Source organism: Phoenix dactylifera, chromosome 1 (genome assembly GCF_009389715.1).
Source record: "Phoenix dactylifera cultivar Barhee BC4 chromosome 1, palm_55x_up_171113_PBpolish2nd_filt_p, whole genome shotgun sequence".
NCBI lineage: Eukaryota > Viridiplantae > Streptophyta > Magnoliopsida > Arecales > Arecaceae > Phoenix > Phoenix dactylifera.
The window spans coordinates 10501698-10519231 of NC_052392.1; the positions used below are offsets into that span (position 1 = coordinate 10501698).

The following is a 17534-nucleotide window of genomic DNA, read 5'->3' on the forward strand; positions in this document are numbered from 1 at the left end:
TCCCTCATTCAAGTCCTGACATCCTTGTCGGGCTAAGAGTTCAAATTCATTCAAATTTAATCACAAACACCACATCGGCTCGTGGTCAGCCCCAATGAATTGTGCTGCAGTGTCTCCTAGTCTACATAGGTTATAGGCCGGGTCCGCTCTGATACTATTTGTAACAACTCAGGGCCTCACCTAAAATGGCTAACTGGAAGGTATTATATAGATTTCTTAATTCTGTATAAATACCTAAGATCTACCCAGCAAATAATTGATATAAGATTAAACATACGCCCGCACGGCATAAAGGAGAGCATGTAAGAAAATAACCAAAAAGATGTTCACGGCCGTCCAGCCCTGCGCATTCAAATGCAAAGGAAAGTAGTGGCATTCGGACTGAGAGCTCATCCTCAGTATGCAGGGAATGTTCATAGATTAGCATAGATAAACTGAAGTGAATAACATGAAAACTTCGTAAGGCTCTCAGAACTTTTTTTTTTTGTAACAAAAGTAAAATAATCTAAAGTAAAATTCTTTGTAAAAATAATTTAGTTAGCCCCAGCGTTGAACCTGGAAGAAGCCTGAACATTAAAAGGCTGTTAAAAACACCGGAAAAAATTGGGGCACATCTAAACGACAAGAACATGATAAAGAAATTTTGAGTTCAGAATCATGGGATGGGACGCTAAGCTGTGTCCGTTTATTTGACATTATGTAAGGTCGTCAAGAGACCTGGCATTCTTTATTAATCGAGCAAGCATTTAATGAGCTGCTTATGGGCAGCATGCTTATTTGACAGTCCAATGACATGCCATCACGAGTAACAGCAAAGCACATAACTTACCCCATGCAAAAACACACCACACGTCAATAATCCAACCAAAAATTGATGGAACCGGTCGACCTCCAGAATAGTGCAGGGAATAAAAATGTGCCTCGTAACCTGATTGTTTAAATTTCCTACAATTGTGGTCGTAACGTGCCGAGCACAAACACTCCCTTCTAGAGGTGGAAAGTTCAGGAACACATTTAGAATGATAGGGATCAAATTCAGAATCCTCCGTATTTGTTATGGATCGAATTCAAAATTCAAAATTCTTTATATTTGGATTCAGTTAAGGCATCCTCGGTCAAGGCACAATCTCCTCCATAAGAATCAAATTCAAAATCCTCTATATTTGGATTCAATTAAGGGAGCTTCGGTAAAGACACAATCTTCTCTCTCTCATCTACAATTGTAGGATGTCAAACCAAGTCACATTTCGCCATGATTATAGGTATTCTGGTATACATTCCTTGTAAATAATAGTTTTTTCATTTTCAAATGTAATCAACAAATGTACACTCAAACTTATATAAAGCCGAGTCTCTCTACTAAATTCGTACAAGAGTTTACAATATCTTCTTTTTCTTTTTTGGTGAAAACGGCAATTCATGTAGCTCTAACTTGAGTACATCCAGCCAAATCTAAAGAAAGTAAAGAGTACAAAAGAGTGGGAATGTTAGCTTCAGATGTCCAAAGAAACTTCCCGGAGTGCCGGGCGACGTATGAGGCGACCTAATTAGCTGCTCTGTTTGCCTCTCGGTACACATGTGTTGCCTGAAAATCACTATCTCCTGAACAAATCTCCAGGTCTCTAGGATGAGCGGGTGACCGTCACTGTACCTATCTGCACCCCGGATCCAGTCGATCACCGTAGAAAAGTCCCCCTCGAGATGCACTCGCTCGCCGAGGACCCTCCCAAGCAGCCCACAGCTCTGCCCCAACAACGATGAGCCCTGGCATGCGACGGCCATCAGCGGCTATCAACCTACCAAGGGAGACTCTGATCACAAAACCCACACCTCCAGAAGCACCGTCCATCGACCGACTACCGTAAAAGTTCACCTTGAGATGACCAAGGGATGGGGCACCCATGAAACAAGGGCGAATCTGGTCGCTGTAATAACAGAGAGAGTACCCTATATGTCCCTGACCATCCCAGAAGAGAACAAAGCAGTAGCATCGGTGACCTCCCCTGCCTGTAGCACAACTCGATCCACCACCATCCTCGAAGACCACCTCCTCCCCTCAAAGAGTCCAGCATTTCTATCCAACCAGATATAGTAAGCCAAGTGTGCGAATAGAATGCTTGCCTCAACAAAACTAGGGCTCTGCACCGATGCTCTCAGCACGTGAATAAAGTCCCGTGCCGACTCCACCGAGAGAGGTAGTGGAACATGAGACCTATTTCATATCTCCCTGGACCTGGAGCATCGTAATAGAACATGATCAATGGTCTCCTCTGTATATGTACACAAATCACAGCACTGAAAAATTTGCATGCCCTGGCTCGCTAGCAGACTCCTAGTCAGTAGGCAATCCCATGCCACCTTCCAGACGAAAAGCGCCACCCGCAGGTGAACTCGCATCCTCTATATCCATCCTCCCTCGATCTGCTGATTTGGCGCCCTACTAATCAAAGTAAGAAGATCCCTGGCTCGTACCTACGACCGACCCGTCGGCAGCCATACTAACCTGTCAGGCACTTCCCAAATAGGAATTGGAAGACCCATGATCACCTATGCCAACTTCTCCCCAAACACCTCCTGGATCAATCCCTCCCTCCACCGGCCCCCATCTGGGTCCATCAGGTCGCTGACCCTATATCCAACAATCCTCGTCGAGTCCACCATGGTCGGAAGTTGGCTGATCGGCTGCTCAGTCACCCAGCTATCCTCCAAAACATCTATGGACCGCCTGTCCCCAATAGACCATCTAATCTCTGGAAGCACCAACGCTGCTCTAGCACACATCTCTCTCCAAATCGAAGAGTGAAGCTGGCCCCCTCGTGCTCCAGGTAGCAAAGCACCATATTTGGCCCTCATCAATGAGAACCACATACTATCCGGCTCTAGAACAAATCTCGTCGCATTTCGTGCCGCTAGATCCTCCCGTCTCGCCACCAGAGACAACAGTCCCAAGCCTCCATACTTGATCGGCTGACACACCACCTCCCATGCCAACAAGTGGATACCGCCTCTCCCATGCTCCTCCCGCAAACAAAATTCCTAAAGAGCTGCTCAAGGGTCCTCACAAAAGATACAGGAATGAAGGAATTGGATAATAAATAGATGGGGATCGAAGTAAGAACTGACCGAACCAGAGTAATCCTGCTTATCATAGAGAGAGTATGCATCTATCATCCCTCAAATCTATGCCTGATGCTAAGCTCGAGTGAGGAATAATCCCTGCTGCGCAGTCGCCGTCCACTGATCGAGACCCCCAGGTACCTCAACGTGCCCTCCTGCTCACCCATCTCCAAAGTCTCCAAAATAGAATTTTTCACTGCCCGCCTGATCTTCGGACTGAAACATACAGATGACTTCACCAAATTGATTCGCTGCCCCGACACTTGATAATAGTGCCAAAGGATCCTGCAGAGGACCCCTGCGGCCTGCCTCAAAGCCCGGGCAAATAATAAGCAATCATCAGCAAAAGGTAGGTGAGAGAGCAAGGGACCCCCCACCACAGGGTTATAAGCCTTCAACTCTTGAGTGGCCATCACCTGCCTGAGGGCTCTGGATAACGCGTCTGCACACATAATGAATAACAGTGGAGAAAGGGGACATCCCTGGCGTAGCCCTCCAGCGGACTCAAAAAATCGGGATGGCGAGCCATTCACCAAGATAGCGAATGAAGGAGCCCTCACACAGCCCATAACCCAGCCGATCCATGTCTCATGAAAGCCAAACCCTTGCATAGACTGCATCAAAAAATCCCAACTCACCCTATCGTACGCCCTTTCCATATCGAGCTTGATCCCCATCAAGCTCCTCCTCATCGGTGCCTTGTGCAAGTCAAACATAAACTCCTGGGCAATCGGCACATTATCCGAAATACTCCGCCTTCCCAAAAAAACACCCTACTTCGGACTGATCAACCTCGGCAAAATATCCCTCAATCTGATGGCAAGAATCTTTACTGTAGCCTTGTACAAGGTCGTACAAAGACTAATCGGGCGAAAGTGTCCTGGCTCAGTGGCATCCTGCCGTTTCAGTATCAGTGTGATGAAGGTCCGCTGCCAATCCGTCGCCATCGCGGATGTACTAAAAAACTGCTGTATAGTGGCTGTCACATCCTGTCCAACTATCGTTCAATACCTCCAGAAGAATAAAGATGGAAAACCATCTGGCCACGGAGCCTTGTCCCCCTCAAAGACTAGACCGCCTCCCTAACCTCTTTTGCCAAAACCAGCCTGATCAATGCTGCAGTCTTCTCCGCCGACACTCGGACCACAGGCGTCGGTATGTCATCTAAACTACGACCCCCTAACTGCTCAGTCCACTTTGTCCTAAAAAAACTCTCCACAATTTGCCATATCAGATCAGGATCCTCCGACAACTGCCCATCCTCACCCCTAATAGCTCTGATCCTGTTCTGGCGCCTCCTGATGACCGTCGCCTGATGAAAAAATATAATATTCCGATCTTCTTCTGCATCCACTGTATCCTCGACTTCTGTCTTCAGAATATCTCCTGCTGTCTGAGTAGAGAATCATGCAGTGCCAAGTGTAATCTGATCTCCCCCACCTCCTTCTCTAATAAACCTCCCCTCTAAGCCTCCTGAACGTGTAGACTGGTGATAGTCCCCTCTAGGTCCTCCACCCTCCTAAAGATGTTCCCCACCTCCTCATGGTTCCACCTCCGTAGCTGTCTCCTCGTCAACTCTAGCCGACGAGACACCCGATACATAGCATCTCCCCTAACTGGTGTCCTCCATGCCTCCCATACCATCTCCCAAGACCGAAGATAACTGAGCCAAAACTTCTCAAACCTGAAAGGGGAACGGGCGGGGACAAGTACCTCTGTGCTCAACAATAGTGGATTGTGGTCCGATGCGATCCTGGGCAGATGTCTAACCTAGTAGTCAGGAAAACACTGAATCCACTCGGCAGTGGCACATGCTCTATCTAGTCGCTCCCAGACTTTGGCCTGTCCCTGCTGGTTATTACACCATGTAAATTTTGGATCGAAGAACCCTAGATCAACCAAACCGTTCAGCATAAGGAAGTCCTGGAACTTCCTAATCTTCCTCTTGTAAGAGAAGGGTTTCCCCCCCATCATCTCCTGGTGATCAACAATGCAATTAAAGTCACCTGCCATTAACATTGGGTGTCCCTGACCGATCAACTGAGTAGCCTCCTTCCATAAGATCCTCCTCATCCTATAGTTTGTGCTCGCATACACGACTGATAGGACCCACGGGCTTCTATTATCCTACAAGATAACCATGATCACCTCTTGATTGCAAACATTGAATATGTCCAAACGACAACACCCTCGAGCCCAAGTAACAATGATACCTCCGAAAAGTCCTTGAGATTCTACTGCATAGAATCCCCATCCCCTCGGCAACACCCTCCTTGCCTTCTGAAGGCCCCTCCTGGATAACTGGGTCTCGAACAGTATACAAATGTTCGGATTGTGCTGATGCACCAACCTACGGAAAGCCGTTTGCCTCAGCTTTCCAGCTCCACGGCAATTCCATAGAATAACCTTCATTGATCACACGGCAAGTTGACATGGCCCACTTCCCCGGATCCACTACCACAATCTGCCTCTGCATTCAAAAGCCCCTCCCCTATCAAATCATCGATTCTCACTTCCTTGACTGAGGCCCTTAGTTTGTACAAGACCTGCATATGATCCCCTTCATTGTTTACCTGTGCCGCACTGCACGCTGGATCCCCAGACTTCACACCAGAGTCCTCAGCACCTTCCTGCTTCCCTCCGGCATCAAAGTCACGACCATCTTCAGTGAGTTCCCCTTCATGAGCCAGTTTAGCCAAGAAGAGGGGATCACTATTTGCCCGTGCCAAATGGCACGCTGTGCCAACTGAGACCACCTCTTCACTGCCGGTGGCCACTCCCGACGAACCAAAGCCGACTCCATCTACCACCCGAGCCACGCCCGGTCGGTCCGCCCCAGCCTTCCCCGGTGTTGCACCAGCCACCGATATTGCCCCCATCGCCGCCAAGCCCCCCGCTGTGGAGAAGGTCCTCGCCAGCTTCCGCCCCTGTTTCACCTCGCCTCCGGCCCGAGTCACCCCGCCAACTCCCCGGAGGTCAGGTTCCACCCGAGGAGGCCAGTGGCGCACCGCCGATTGAGGTGGAGGAGAGCTCCGGCTTCTCCAGCACCGGACGCCTTCCGTCTTCCTTGAATCCGCAGTCGGAGGCCGCATCCCCCGGTAAGACCGGACTAGAACCCTGACCCAAGGGGACCTGGACCGTTTTAGTGGGCTTGGACCCAACCCACCCGAACGCGGCACGGGCTCCCCCTTGGGCCCTGCATCGGCCTGGCCCATAGCGGAACTAGACCCACCCGAGCCCGTCATCCTCCCCGACTCGATCTGAGACTCACGGTCTAAGCCTGGTTGACTCGGTTCCGCCCTGGTCACACCCGAGCCGGCGACCGAGACGTCCTTCTCCGGCGTCCTCCGTCGGATGACCTTGGATGGCTTCTGCCATCCCTCAAGGTTGATTGGTGAAGTACTCGAATCTGGCCAGTTTTCGGTGGGACTCGTAGCAACACGGGTGGGTGTTGACACTGCATTCTGTCTCCCCTTTGACTTGGTCGTCTCCTTCCTCCGGATAGGAGCTTTAGCCGGCCATTGATATCGGAGACGGTTCGTAACCAGCTAAGGGCCGCAAACTCCCTGCTCCCCCGAGGCGCCTCCCTTCCCATCCGCCTGCTTCGAAGCCTCCGACTGCCTCGCCTCAGCCAACTGCTTTCCTGAGTCCAAGCTTCCCACCGCCTCCTTCCCTACCATCGCCGGTGAGAGAAAGCAGCATTCCTTTGATGGGTGGCCAATCCTCCCATATTGGGAGCACGGAGCCGGCAAGTTTTCATAGATGAAACCCTGCCAGAATTTTTCCTCAGCCCCCTCCGATCTCCCCTTCACAAAGATCCTCGGCTTCAGCGGGACAGAACAATCCAACACAACTTTCACCCTTGCAAAACCGAAGCGCTTCCTCGACTTTGTGAAGCTAACCACCTCCAGAAGAATCCCCGCCCTCGCTGCGATTCGAAGTATGGTCGGTCCCTTCCAATAGTTCAAGGGAAGCCTCGGCAGCCGGAGCCATACTACTACTCTACCGAGTCCACCAGCATCAGGGACGAAGTTGGGGCGCCACCGGTCCATGGCAAGCAACTACCCAGCTACCGACCAAGGACCGTTCAGCAACGCAGCCTCTCGATCATCTTCATTGGCGAACCTCACGGCGATGAAACCCTCCGTCAGCGAGAAGCATTCCACATCGTACTGCAGCTTGCCCACCCGACGGATCTTCTTAGCAACCCAATCCACCGGAACGCTTCTCCCTAGGCTCCTCACAATGACGGTGGAGCTCCTCCACTCCGATCTAGCTCCCTCCAGCTTTTCATCCGGCACCTCCAGAATCTCTGTAAACTTGCTTTGTAGCACCTCTAGCTCCTGAGGAGAGATGCGGTGGTTTGTCCAGGCTGGTAGCCTCGGCGCACCCTTCGCCGCCTCTGCCCATGAAGGAGCGTTCGCCGCATCCCCAGAGAGAGGATAGCTCGACCCACCGAACTTCCCCAACACCGGCGTTGCCGGTGCTCTAGCTCCGTGATCCGCCATTTCCCACACCCAGCCCCTATTCGACAAAAGGTCCCTGTGACTCTCCCTCGGTGCACGAATCTTGAGGCAACCGTGCACCCGCTCACCCGCTCGGGATCTCTCGCTCAGGGAATATCTTCTTCATCTTTTCACAGAATCAGAGTGCTTCAAATTAACCTGAAAGAGAAAGGCCAAGGAAATCATCCCTGCCTCTAAATCATAATGAAAGCAAAAGGAAGCAGCAGCAGCAACAGCAAAAATAGTATATAGCTACCATGTGGAGCACTGTGTGCAACCTTCTCCCACCACCCAATCCTCCAGGCAAAAATAATCAACAGCGGAGCAGCAGGAAAAAGCACAGCCATTTTAAAGAACAAGAAGGAGTAAAGAGTAACATATGCTTTAAAGAAAAGGAAGGAGGCTCAGATCAATCCATTTTATCAGATATCATGGGCTCGTTTGATTCGCGGGAAGCATTTTCCCTCCTAGGAATATGATTCTTGGGAAACAAATTCCTAGGAAGAAGATGTCTAGGAAAGTACTTTTAGCATGTTTGGTTGACCATGGAAAAGTGACAAATTTCCAAAATGCTTATGTTTGGTTGGCCATCCACTTTTCTGAGAAAGTTATGTATAATTCCTATTATGCCCTTAATAAAAATTAGGTCTTTAATGCCTCTTTAATGCTGAATGGCCTTTTTGGAAAAAAATAAAAATAAAGTGATTCCGGCCTCATGGGAAAGTAACTTTTCCATAAATATGAAAATCATATTCCCATGGGAATACAACTTTCCCATCTCTCTCCTTTGAAAACTCCTACCAAACAAGAGGCATCTTATTACTTTCCCGTTGACCACACTTTCTTCCCTTCTTTTCCCGCGAACCAAACGAGTTCCCCTAGATGACATATATGAAGAAAGGATGCTGCTACAATTCCCCAAGAAGCTCCCTGCAATGGATGTAAACCCCTTTTTCAGAGCCAAATACAGGAGATCGGTGGTTAATTAGGGGCCAAAATGCCAGCTTTGCCTTGGACAAATCAGAAAAAAACATGAGCTGAACACATCTTGGACAGGTTTTTGGAGACATGAACGATTTCCCCGAAGAGATGGCTGCAACTGGTTGCCTGCAGAACACCAGACCATCCAAGTCTTGCCTCATCAGAGTATGAAAGCCCCAGAGTAGTGCAATGTGTACGGAACACCAGTAGATCTCCACGCCTCCTACTACCAGTAGTGATAGCAGTAAACCTCCACGCCAGTAGTAGTAGATAGTCTATATTGTGTCGCTTCATTACAGTCACCTATTCAACAATATGGTGCGAGGTTTGTATTATGGTATTTTTGATCGTGTGCCACAGGCATTAGATCATGTTTTGTCTTATAATTGCTCTGGGCCTTCTCATAGCCGAGTGCAGTGAGATGCCGGTTCACTTAAAAAAAAAGAGAACATGGACATCTGGAATGGCCAGGGACATCTGGAACCCCCGCTCGGCAGCTTCAGCGACAGCTTTAGCGCTCAGGTTTCTCCTTATCTTTTGGGAATCCCCACCCTCCAGCTATTTAAAGGTGAACTTCGATAGTAGTGGCTCAGGAGCTGGCGGTAGGGGCGATGTGGGTTTTGTAATTAGAGGCCGTGACTCACAGTTGATTGTTGCTGGTGGGTGGCGGATCGATGGGTTTTCAGCTATAGAGGCGAAGCTCAGGGCAGCATAAGAAGGGGTGTCATATGTGAGACGGAGGTTGGAGGCTGAGCGCATCATCCTAGAGGGAGATTCGGCCACAGTGATCGATTGGATATGGAAGGAGGGATGGAGGGGGGAGGGCAGTCCCCAGCTTTGCAACATCAGGCTGATGCTGAGAGATTGCAGCACCTTCCAGGTAGTGCACGTATAACAGGAAGTGAACAGGGCCGCAGACTGGATTGTATCGTATGCTGCATAGCACTCTGGAGAGATACTTTGGCCACACTGGGGGACCCTCCCTCGCACTTAAGCCAAGTTCTACTCTCTGATTCTGTTGGCCGGTCCTACATTAGAGGAGGGTGAGCAGCCATTGTACCAAAAAAACAAAAAAAAGTGATGGCAAGGGACCCAAAAAGTCCCACTTGGAAAATTCATCATTGCTTCTTTATGAAAAAAAGAAAAGATATAGCATTACCATCAAGCATGCCAAACTGCTTTTGAAAAATAGTACAAATATACACCTAACAGCATGAATTGCCTAACTTCCCATTACTCGCTCGATCAATCAATCCCGTCATTTATATAAAAATTTTTTTTATGAATTGTCTAAAAAGTTTTTTTTTTTTAAGACTACATTCCCAGTACGATTAACGGTTTTGTAGCCGTCCGCATCTGAGGTGGATACTTCTCCAACTTTTTTAACAGTACAGTTCTTCCATTTGCCATATCTTGTTAATCATCGGATCCCTTCAGTTGGATCAATGGAAAAAACCCATCATTCTCCATAAATGATTGGCCTGATTCAACGTTAGCCCTCACTTGACCTCTTTGACGGCTACTTAAGTCTGATAATCTCCTTGCTCAGTATGTTAAGTACTATATTTAAGCCGCTTCCTAGCTACTTAACTTGCTCCATGAGCGAGACCAAATTATGCTAGGCTTTGGTTCTTGATTTGAGACCTCCCTTGGTTTGAAATCCTTTTTTATAGTATTTCATCTCACTTTAATTATTTAGTTCATGATAGTACCTCAATAATGACAAATATCTTGATAATATCCGAAGTTACAATGGAGACATTCCAATAATGGGTATCATTGGTGGGGCAGCAGATTTTTTTTTTTTTTTGAACAATTGAATAAGTGGGGTGGCAAAATTGAATCCATGGTGAGGCCCATACTAGTGGCAACAGTACATTGCCTCAAATTAATCTTGCCAAAAACTATACAAAATTGGAAAACTGGTGGCATTAACCAAAACTCGCAAAACATTCATTTCATCACCATTTCATTTCAGATAAATAAATTTGTAATACACCATCAACTGATGATTTACTACAAATGACTAAATATATGCATAGCAAGGGGAATAATTGATCAATTTCCCAAAAAAAAATTTAGAAAAAGATAGAAATAGGGAAAAAGCAAGTAGCCTTCTATTTCTAATGATGCAGTTCAGATGGCTTCCCTTCCATGCTGACGGATTGTAGCCTTAAAAACTATTTTCCCTGTAGAGTCAATGAAGTAGGACTCCTGCCATAGGAATAGAAAAAATAATTAATTAAAACAAGATAAAGGAATTCTTGTTTCCACAGCAAAAAAAATACATTGACAGGATCATGCATGTGGGTTCTCATAGAATCATGTTTACAAAATAAAAGGAACCATTTCCTTTTTAAACTTACAACAAACATACTAGAAATCATAAGTCCTATATCTATGAGTAGTTAATGAACCAAATAATAGCAAGCTATCAGTCAATAGCTTACGGTACCCACAATTTCAAGTGGACTGACTCTGTGTAGAAGGAACCCATTGTGCATTTCACTGAAAAAGCAGAAGACAACTCAAGTCAAGTAGCTAGCCAAACTGACAAATTTCCTCTTGAAAAACAAAAAAACACGACTCACCTAAAAATATTAGCATTTCCATTTGCTGAGAAAGCATTATGTGTTTTGTCTGCAGGACCTGTGTTTCCAATGTACACAATGCCTTCATCATGATAATAAGGGCCAGTGCAGCCCCGCTTGCTCAGGTAAGCATTCTGAAGTTTTTTTTTTCAATTGGAAGGTATAAATATATTTTAGCATTAGTGCTGATGATGAGATTAGAAAATCTAGCAGATTAAGATAAAGATCCAACTCACCACTCCAAATTCTTGAAAGATATGGTGCAGAGGCTCATAAAATTTTACTACTTCTGTCCCTTGCTTTTCTTCACAAACAATCAATGGATCAAATCCAATGACTATAAGCCTGTCTTGAATTAAAAAAAGAACGTTGTCTATAACAATTACACAAATTATAATTGTAGGGAGAAAGAACAAAGCTACTGTTCAGATATTAAAAGGGCTGACCAGTATGCAATTAGAATTATCCATGATGATGCCATAAATTGTTTAGTTTCTTATAGAATATTTTGATATTTAAATCAGGTATACTTATCCTATTTAACAGTTTCACATGAATGAGTTTCCACTTGTGTGGAGTGCTTCAAAAAAACATCGATCATTAGATATTAATATAAAAGAATATCTCCTCAAGGCCAATATGAGAATAAAGTTATTTTCACTAGTTTAAAGAAATAGCAGGTACTTAAGATAATGCAAATTAGCATGTTAGTTAATTGTATTATATTTTCTAGCCTGAAGCATAATATATTGCATGCAATTTTAGCCATGACATGGACTATGCCATCCAGAAGTCTAAACGTCATTGGATTAACTGAGGCTTCATGAGAGCAAGTACTTGTTAGAAGGCAGTCACTAACAAGGCCTTAAATGGGGCATCTCACAGTTCCTTGAGCAACATAGGTTTGTATATAATAGTAAAGATACAAGGACTCTAAGAAGGAACTTTTTGAAGACAAAAATAAATAATCAAGGCCAGAAAATTAAAAACTACTTGTCAAGTTTGATGTCTAAGGCTTCAAAAAACAAAAACAGAAAACGACCGTTTAAGCTGTTTAACTGCATTAAAGCCATGTGTCAACCTACAAAAGAATATGCCATGGGAGATACCTTACTATCAAATATTCTACTTTGATGCAAACCTCATTTCGCAAAGTGATCAAGTGCTGACCTCCAATATAGAGTATTTAAAAAATCTCACCAGGGTCAAATTAATAAACTAATTTGACCGCATTATAAATGAGGTTTCTTGGAAGTAAAATGATTATTCTGTTGATAGACCAGATACTTATGGTTATAGGGTTTCATCCATAAATGCTAGAACTATCTAATTTTAGAGAGTTTATACACCCAACTATTAATGCTCTTCTAAGTAGGGGTGGCAAATGGGTCGGGCTAGGTCAAAAATTTGTCAACCCAAACCCAAACCACTTATTAAATGGGTCAAGTATACAAAACCGAACCTGACCTCTTTATTGAGCGGATAACCAAACCCGACCCATGTAACCTGTTTAACAGACAAGGTGGAGAAGGCTAAACAAGTTTATGGGTTTTAAATGAGTCTAAAGCAGTTTAAATAAATTAAACACGTCAGGTCGTAACCATGTCGATTCAACCCAATTATTAAACAGGTCAAAATGGGTTAAATGGTTCATGAATTCGATCTAAACCTAACCCTTTTCATAAACCGGTCAAGTTGGATCAAACTATATACGACTTAGACCAGTTTATGCCAAACCTAAACCTTCTTAACTTAGGTCAGGTCATAAATTGTCCAACAGCATATTTCTAGGTGTATCAATCAAATAAAATAAAGATGCATTGTGTCTTCTTATCAAGTAATTCATGAATATGATGGACGGAACCATACTAAAACAACTAAAAGAAGAATCACATAGAGAAAAAAAAATAGGATCTAGAATGGATGAGATCTCGCTTTAGATAGTGTTGTCGCTCAACTAGCACTTTAACTTTTCATTCAGAAAATGTTTGAAGATTATTCATTGTTTTCTGTTTTTAAGTTTGAAGGTCTGCAACCACCTCATTCTATCTGGACAAACAGAGAGCAATCACATTCAGCCAAATCACAGTGATTGTTCTCCTAAGATCTCTACAAGTTTTTCAAGTTCAAGAAACAAATCAAATCATCTATCTTGGGCAATACTATGTTGCAAAACAATGACTTTTACATATGTGATAAAAATTCTAAAAGAGATACACTTTCTAACAAAACATGAAGAATTGTCCCATTCCCTTTGCTGAAGAGATCTTTAAGAACATAGGAAAATTACAATATCAGGGAACCATGCATAATAAATCTTGTAATTGATTTGGAAGAAAAAAATTCCCATTTTAGTTTTTAGTTTTTCCTGACTGGAGCTTTCAAATCTGGATTATATACAACCTGACAAGATCAGTCTTAAAACATGATATATTTTGGGGTGGAATTGATTTATTTCTTAACTGAAACATACACATTTTATAACAGTACTGATCACAAGCACATGGAACTACTACCAATTTATAATTGATCAGATGAATGAAACAATAGATATGTATGTAACAGAAGTGTGCTAGCAATTGTTTCCTATAGGAAAGAGACGAACCTTCCAAATGACTTCTTTTATTTTTTCAAGGTAACAGATCAAGGGCATACAAATGCCCAATGAAGATACATAAATGGCAACTACGATGTGGGCACATGTGATAGAGGAGGAAATCATATCCACTATATGTATTTTTGTCAAGTTTCTCTCAAAGACCTCCCAAGAATCCTGGTTCTTCGTTGCATTTTTCATGAGGTCCCTCATCTTCAAAGGCTTAAAGAAATGGTTCTGCAAGAGCTAAATGAAGATCATTAAACTATGGCTTAAAGTATTCACTGCCCCCATGAGCATTATTTTATTAATCAGTAACATTAATTTATTTCTATCGCTGTTCTGATACTCGTAGTGGATGTATTGTACACATAGATTACAACAATACCTACATAATTATGTTATCAAATTGTTAAATTTCAATAACTGCTCACATATTTTTTAAGATATGATGTATGTCTAAATATAGCATAGCGTAGCAACTGACTTCAGCAGTAGTGAATAGGGTGCTCCTTAAATCGAAGTTGGATTCATGAAATGCACATAAATGCAAATGTGCTATAGCTAAAAAAAGTTCTACTAAAACAGAAACATAGAGAATGCAAAATGCATATAATAAAGGATTTGTGATCATAACAGGTCACACTAGATGCATCTTTTGCATGATTACTTCAGCTACCAAAGTAAGAGCTCATAATTTAAATTGGATGACAAGTAAGCAGAGCCCGTACCAGTTGCTATTGGTTGCTGCTAAAGTCCCCTTTATCCAATGCAATTGGTCACTTCCAATCTTGCTAAGTTGTTCCACATGCGAAAGGTTCTTGTAAAATCAAACCAAATCAATCATAAGAACATCTAAGCAAATACCTAATTGCAAAAAAGCATACAAGTCAGGGCATGTTATAGCAACAGAGACATCAAGAAGCAAACGTCAGCAAAATATGAATGCAGTTTTTTCTTTGTTCAAACCAGACAGAAAATATATCTGCAATGGCTACTTCTATTATACAAGCTTCATGGAGAAAATACTGTCTAATATTGTTCCAAATCATGCTTTCCAGCAAAGAAAATGTATTATGAATTCAAACTTCTAATCGTTTATAGTTTATAGCATGGTTGCCATCAAGGGCAAAAGAACAAGTAGCAGCATGCATATATACCTATGTTATGTAATAGTCATAATGACAGCCACACATTTGGAATCTGGGAGTATGGCATGAGAGAAATTTATAATTCATGAAAATAAAGTAGACAACCAGAAAGTAGTCATTGATTTGAAATATTTTGGGAAACACCTTGATGAAAGGAAAAGAGGAAAAAAAACTAGGACTTTGGACATCCACCAAGGGCAAGCTCTTCGGTGCAAGGTGCTAACCAAATGAGCTAACAGTTGTTGACAAAAGGAAAAAACTCTAGAAAGTTCAAATGAGGTTAAAAGAATATACCTATCTGACTATAGAGGAAATACGGGGATTTATATCACCCAAGGGGTGCGTTACTGTTGTTATTTAACTTAGTATCGTTGCTAAATATCGAATACTATTTTAGTCCATTTTTTCATGCTTGCTCTTAGAAGCATCTTGTGTAAATTTGTGTTGATACCAATTGTAGAAAAGTTAAATACCATAAATTCTTGATAATGCATAGATCACTACAATCGACTAGAAACATACAAGATATATAGTTACCTTCAATGGCCCTGTATCTACAGCAATGATGTCTAAATCTTGCCCATGAGGTATTCTGATTTTCTTCAAGAAGTTCCCATTCACTTGTCCTTGTGAAACTGGGGCCGTATACCTATGACATTCCATAGTTTATGGTTAAAGGAGTGATACATCTTTGCAGTTTCTCTTCATAAGAATGCCAAGTTTGAAACAAGGAAAATTTATGAAATAATTATTTCGATATGAAAATTTAATTCAAAGGAAGGATAATGCACCAGGGAATCTCCACCAATGGGAAATGAAAAGTGGCCTGCAAAGGGACAACTACGATTACAAGTTATAATGAGTAGCAAGGCAATCAAATTTTACAGGATCTGTGAAAAGATTAATGCTTTAAGATATTGACATTACATTCCGCAAAAGTGGATCATCCTCCCCAAGTTCCCCAATATTCACCACGAACTTTGCTTTATAGATTTTTGCTGCCTTCTCCATCTTCATCAACAACACAAATTTGTGAAACAATCAATTAAAAGCCCAAAAAAGGTGAAAATACAAGGTAGCAGTATATTACAAATGCAACCGAACGAATGTGAGTCTCTTCCAAGTGATGGGATGAACACACGGGAAGGAGAAAGGGTGGAGGGTGAAAGGCTCAAGTTAAAGAGTGTGTTTTGTTTGGTGCTTTTACCTGACAGAACTTCACTCAATATAACTTTAAAAACAAAGATACCAGAGGTGATATGATAATCAATATCAGCTGCATAACGGACACATCGACCACTGTTACGCTACACTGTATTTTGTGGATTACTCCTGTAAAAATTCTGGCATGATAGTAACGTTTTCTGAATAAGGGCATTCAAGAACATTAAGGACAGAGAATGTAATTTTTTTTCCTTCTGATGTTTTACTTCTCACTTCTAGGGATGGCCTGTTTATGTTGAGCATCCATGTCATGTACCTGGGCATAATTAGGCCAACTGACGGAACTGAAGCAAATTAAGAATTGTAAGCAGGATATTGCGAAGAAGCAGCTCAATTTTTTTGGCAAATGGTTACATGCGAAGAAGAAGCTCATTTTTTTTAGGCAAATGGTTGCAAGCGACATGAAAAGAATGATTAACAAACAACATTAAAAGATGATGAGAAGAGGATGTTTATTGCTTCAGCCAAATATTAGGTTTGTTCCTCGGTCAGTGCTCATCCGTACTTTCTTATAATGGATTTTCGTTGCATTGACCGAGAACAGCCATACGGGAAGCGCATCGGGCTACTAAGCAATTTACGGATATAATCAAACACCTTATTTGCATGTTAATTCTTGATCGTTTTAACCTTGCCGAATTCTTTTCCAGTAAAACAAAACCAGAATCGCAACAGGAGGGGGTGAGACTGCCCGCTAAATCCGATCGAAAACAGGAAGAAGCAAAAAGGGGAGCAAGAAGTCAAGAAGAGGTCAACCCAACCTGATGGAGGAGATGAGCTTGTTCTCTGGGGCTCCGGAGGCCTCCCCTGACGCTAAGGAAGTAGAGATCCAGCGACTCCCGGTGGAGCTTGGATTGGAGGCGAGCATCTCTGGCCGCCTGGGGCCGTCCAATGTTGAAGGCCGCGTAGAGGGCGAGGCAGAGCGCCGCCTGGATCACCAGCGTTCGGCCCCACGACGGCTTCCTGCCAAAATCCGCCATTTGATCAGCCTCCCTCGCTCCCACCACCTAAGACAGGCCGACGCGGCTCTTCTGCTTTCTTTCCTGCTTGCTTTCCTTTTTTCTTTTATTTTTTTTCCTCGCTACTAAGTCTCCTTTCCTTTTCAGCAATCATTGAAGCGATGATAATGTGAAACCACAATCACAAGAAGAAGAAAAGAGGTAGAAGACCCGGCCAGCCGGATCTGGGACCTCAACTCCAATCTCCAGCCTTACTGTACCAAAAAAAATCCAGTCTTATTTAATGATTTAAAATAACGGCAGTTACAGTATTACTACAGCCGCAACGGTCTTGGAGGCTGCGGCTATGGCTTGAGATGTTTTTTTTGCATTCATTATTTATCATTAGCACTATGCATACGCGGAGAGAG

General features: G+C 43.5%; 1 protein-coding gene across 1 annotated transcript; it reads right to left on the bottom strand.

Annotated features, from left to right (window-relative positions):
• Positions 1-10534: 10534 nt before the first annotated feature.
• Positions 10535-17382, bottom strand: LOC103714225. The gene is made up of 9 exons (XM_039126226.1): positions 16927-17382; positions 15869-15952; positions 15733-15767; positions 15479-15590; positions 14522-14610; positions 11431-11539; positions 11195-11328; positions 11063-11111; positions 10535-10817 (listed from the first exon to the last, which is right to left on the bottom strand). Exons 1-9 carry the CDS (start codon positions 17143-17145, stop codon positions 10740-10742), a joined length of 909 nt encoding a protein of 302 aa, XP_038982154.1. The 5' UTR covers positions 17146-17382; the 3' UTR covers positions 10535-10739.
• Between the last annotated feature and the right edge of the window lie 152 nt (positions 17383-17534).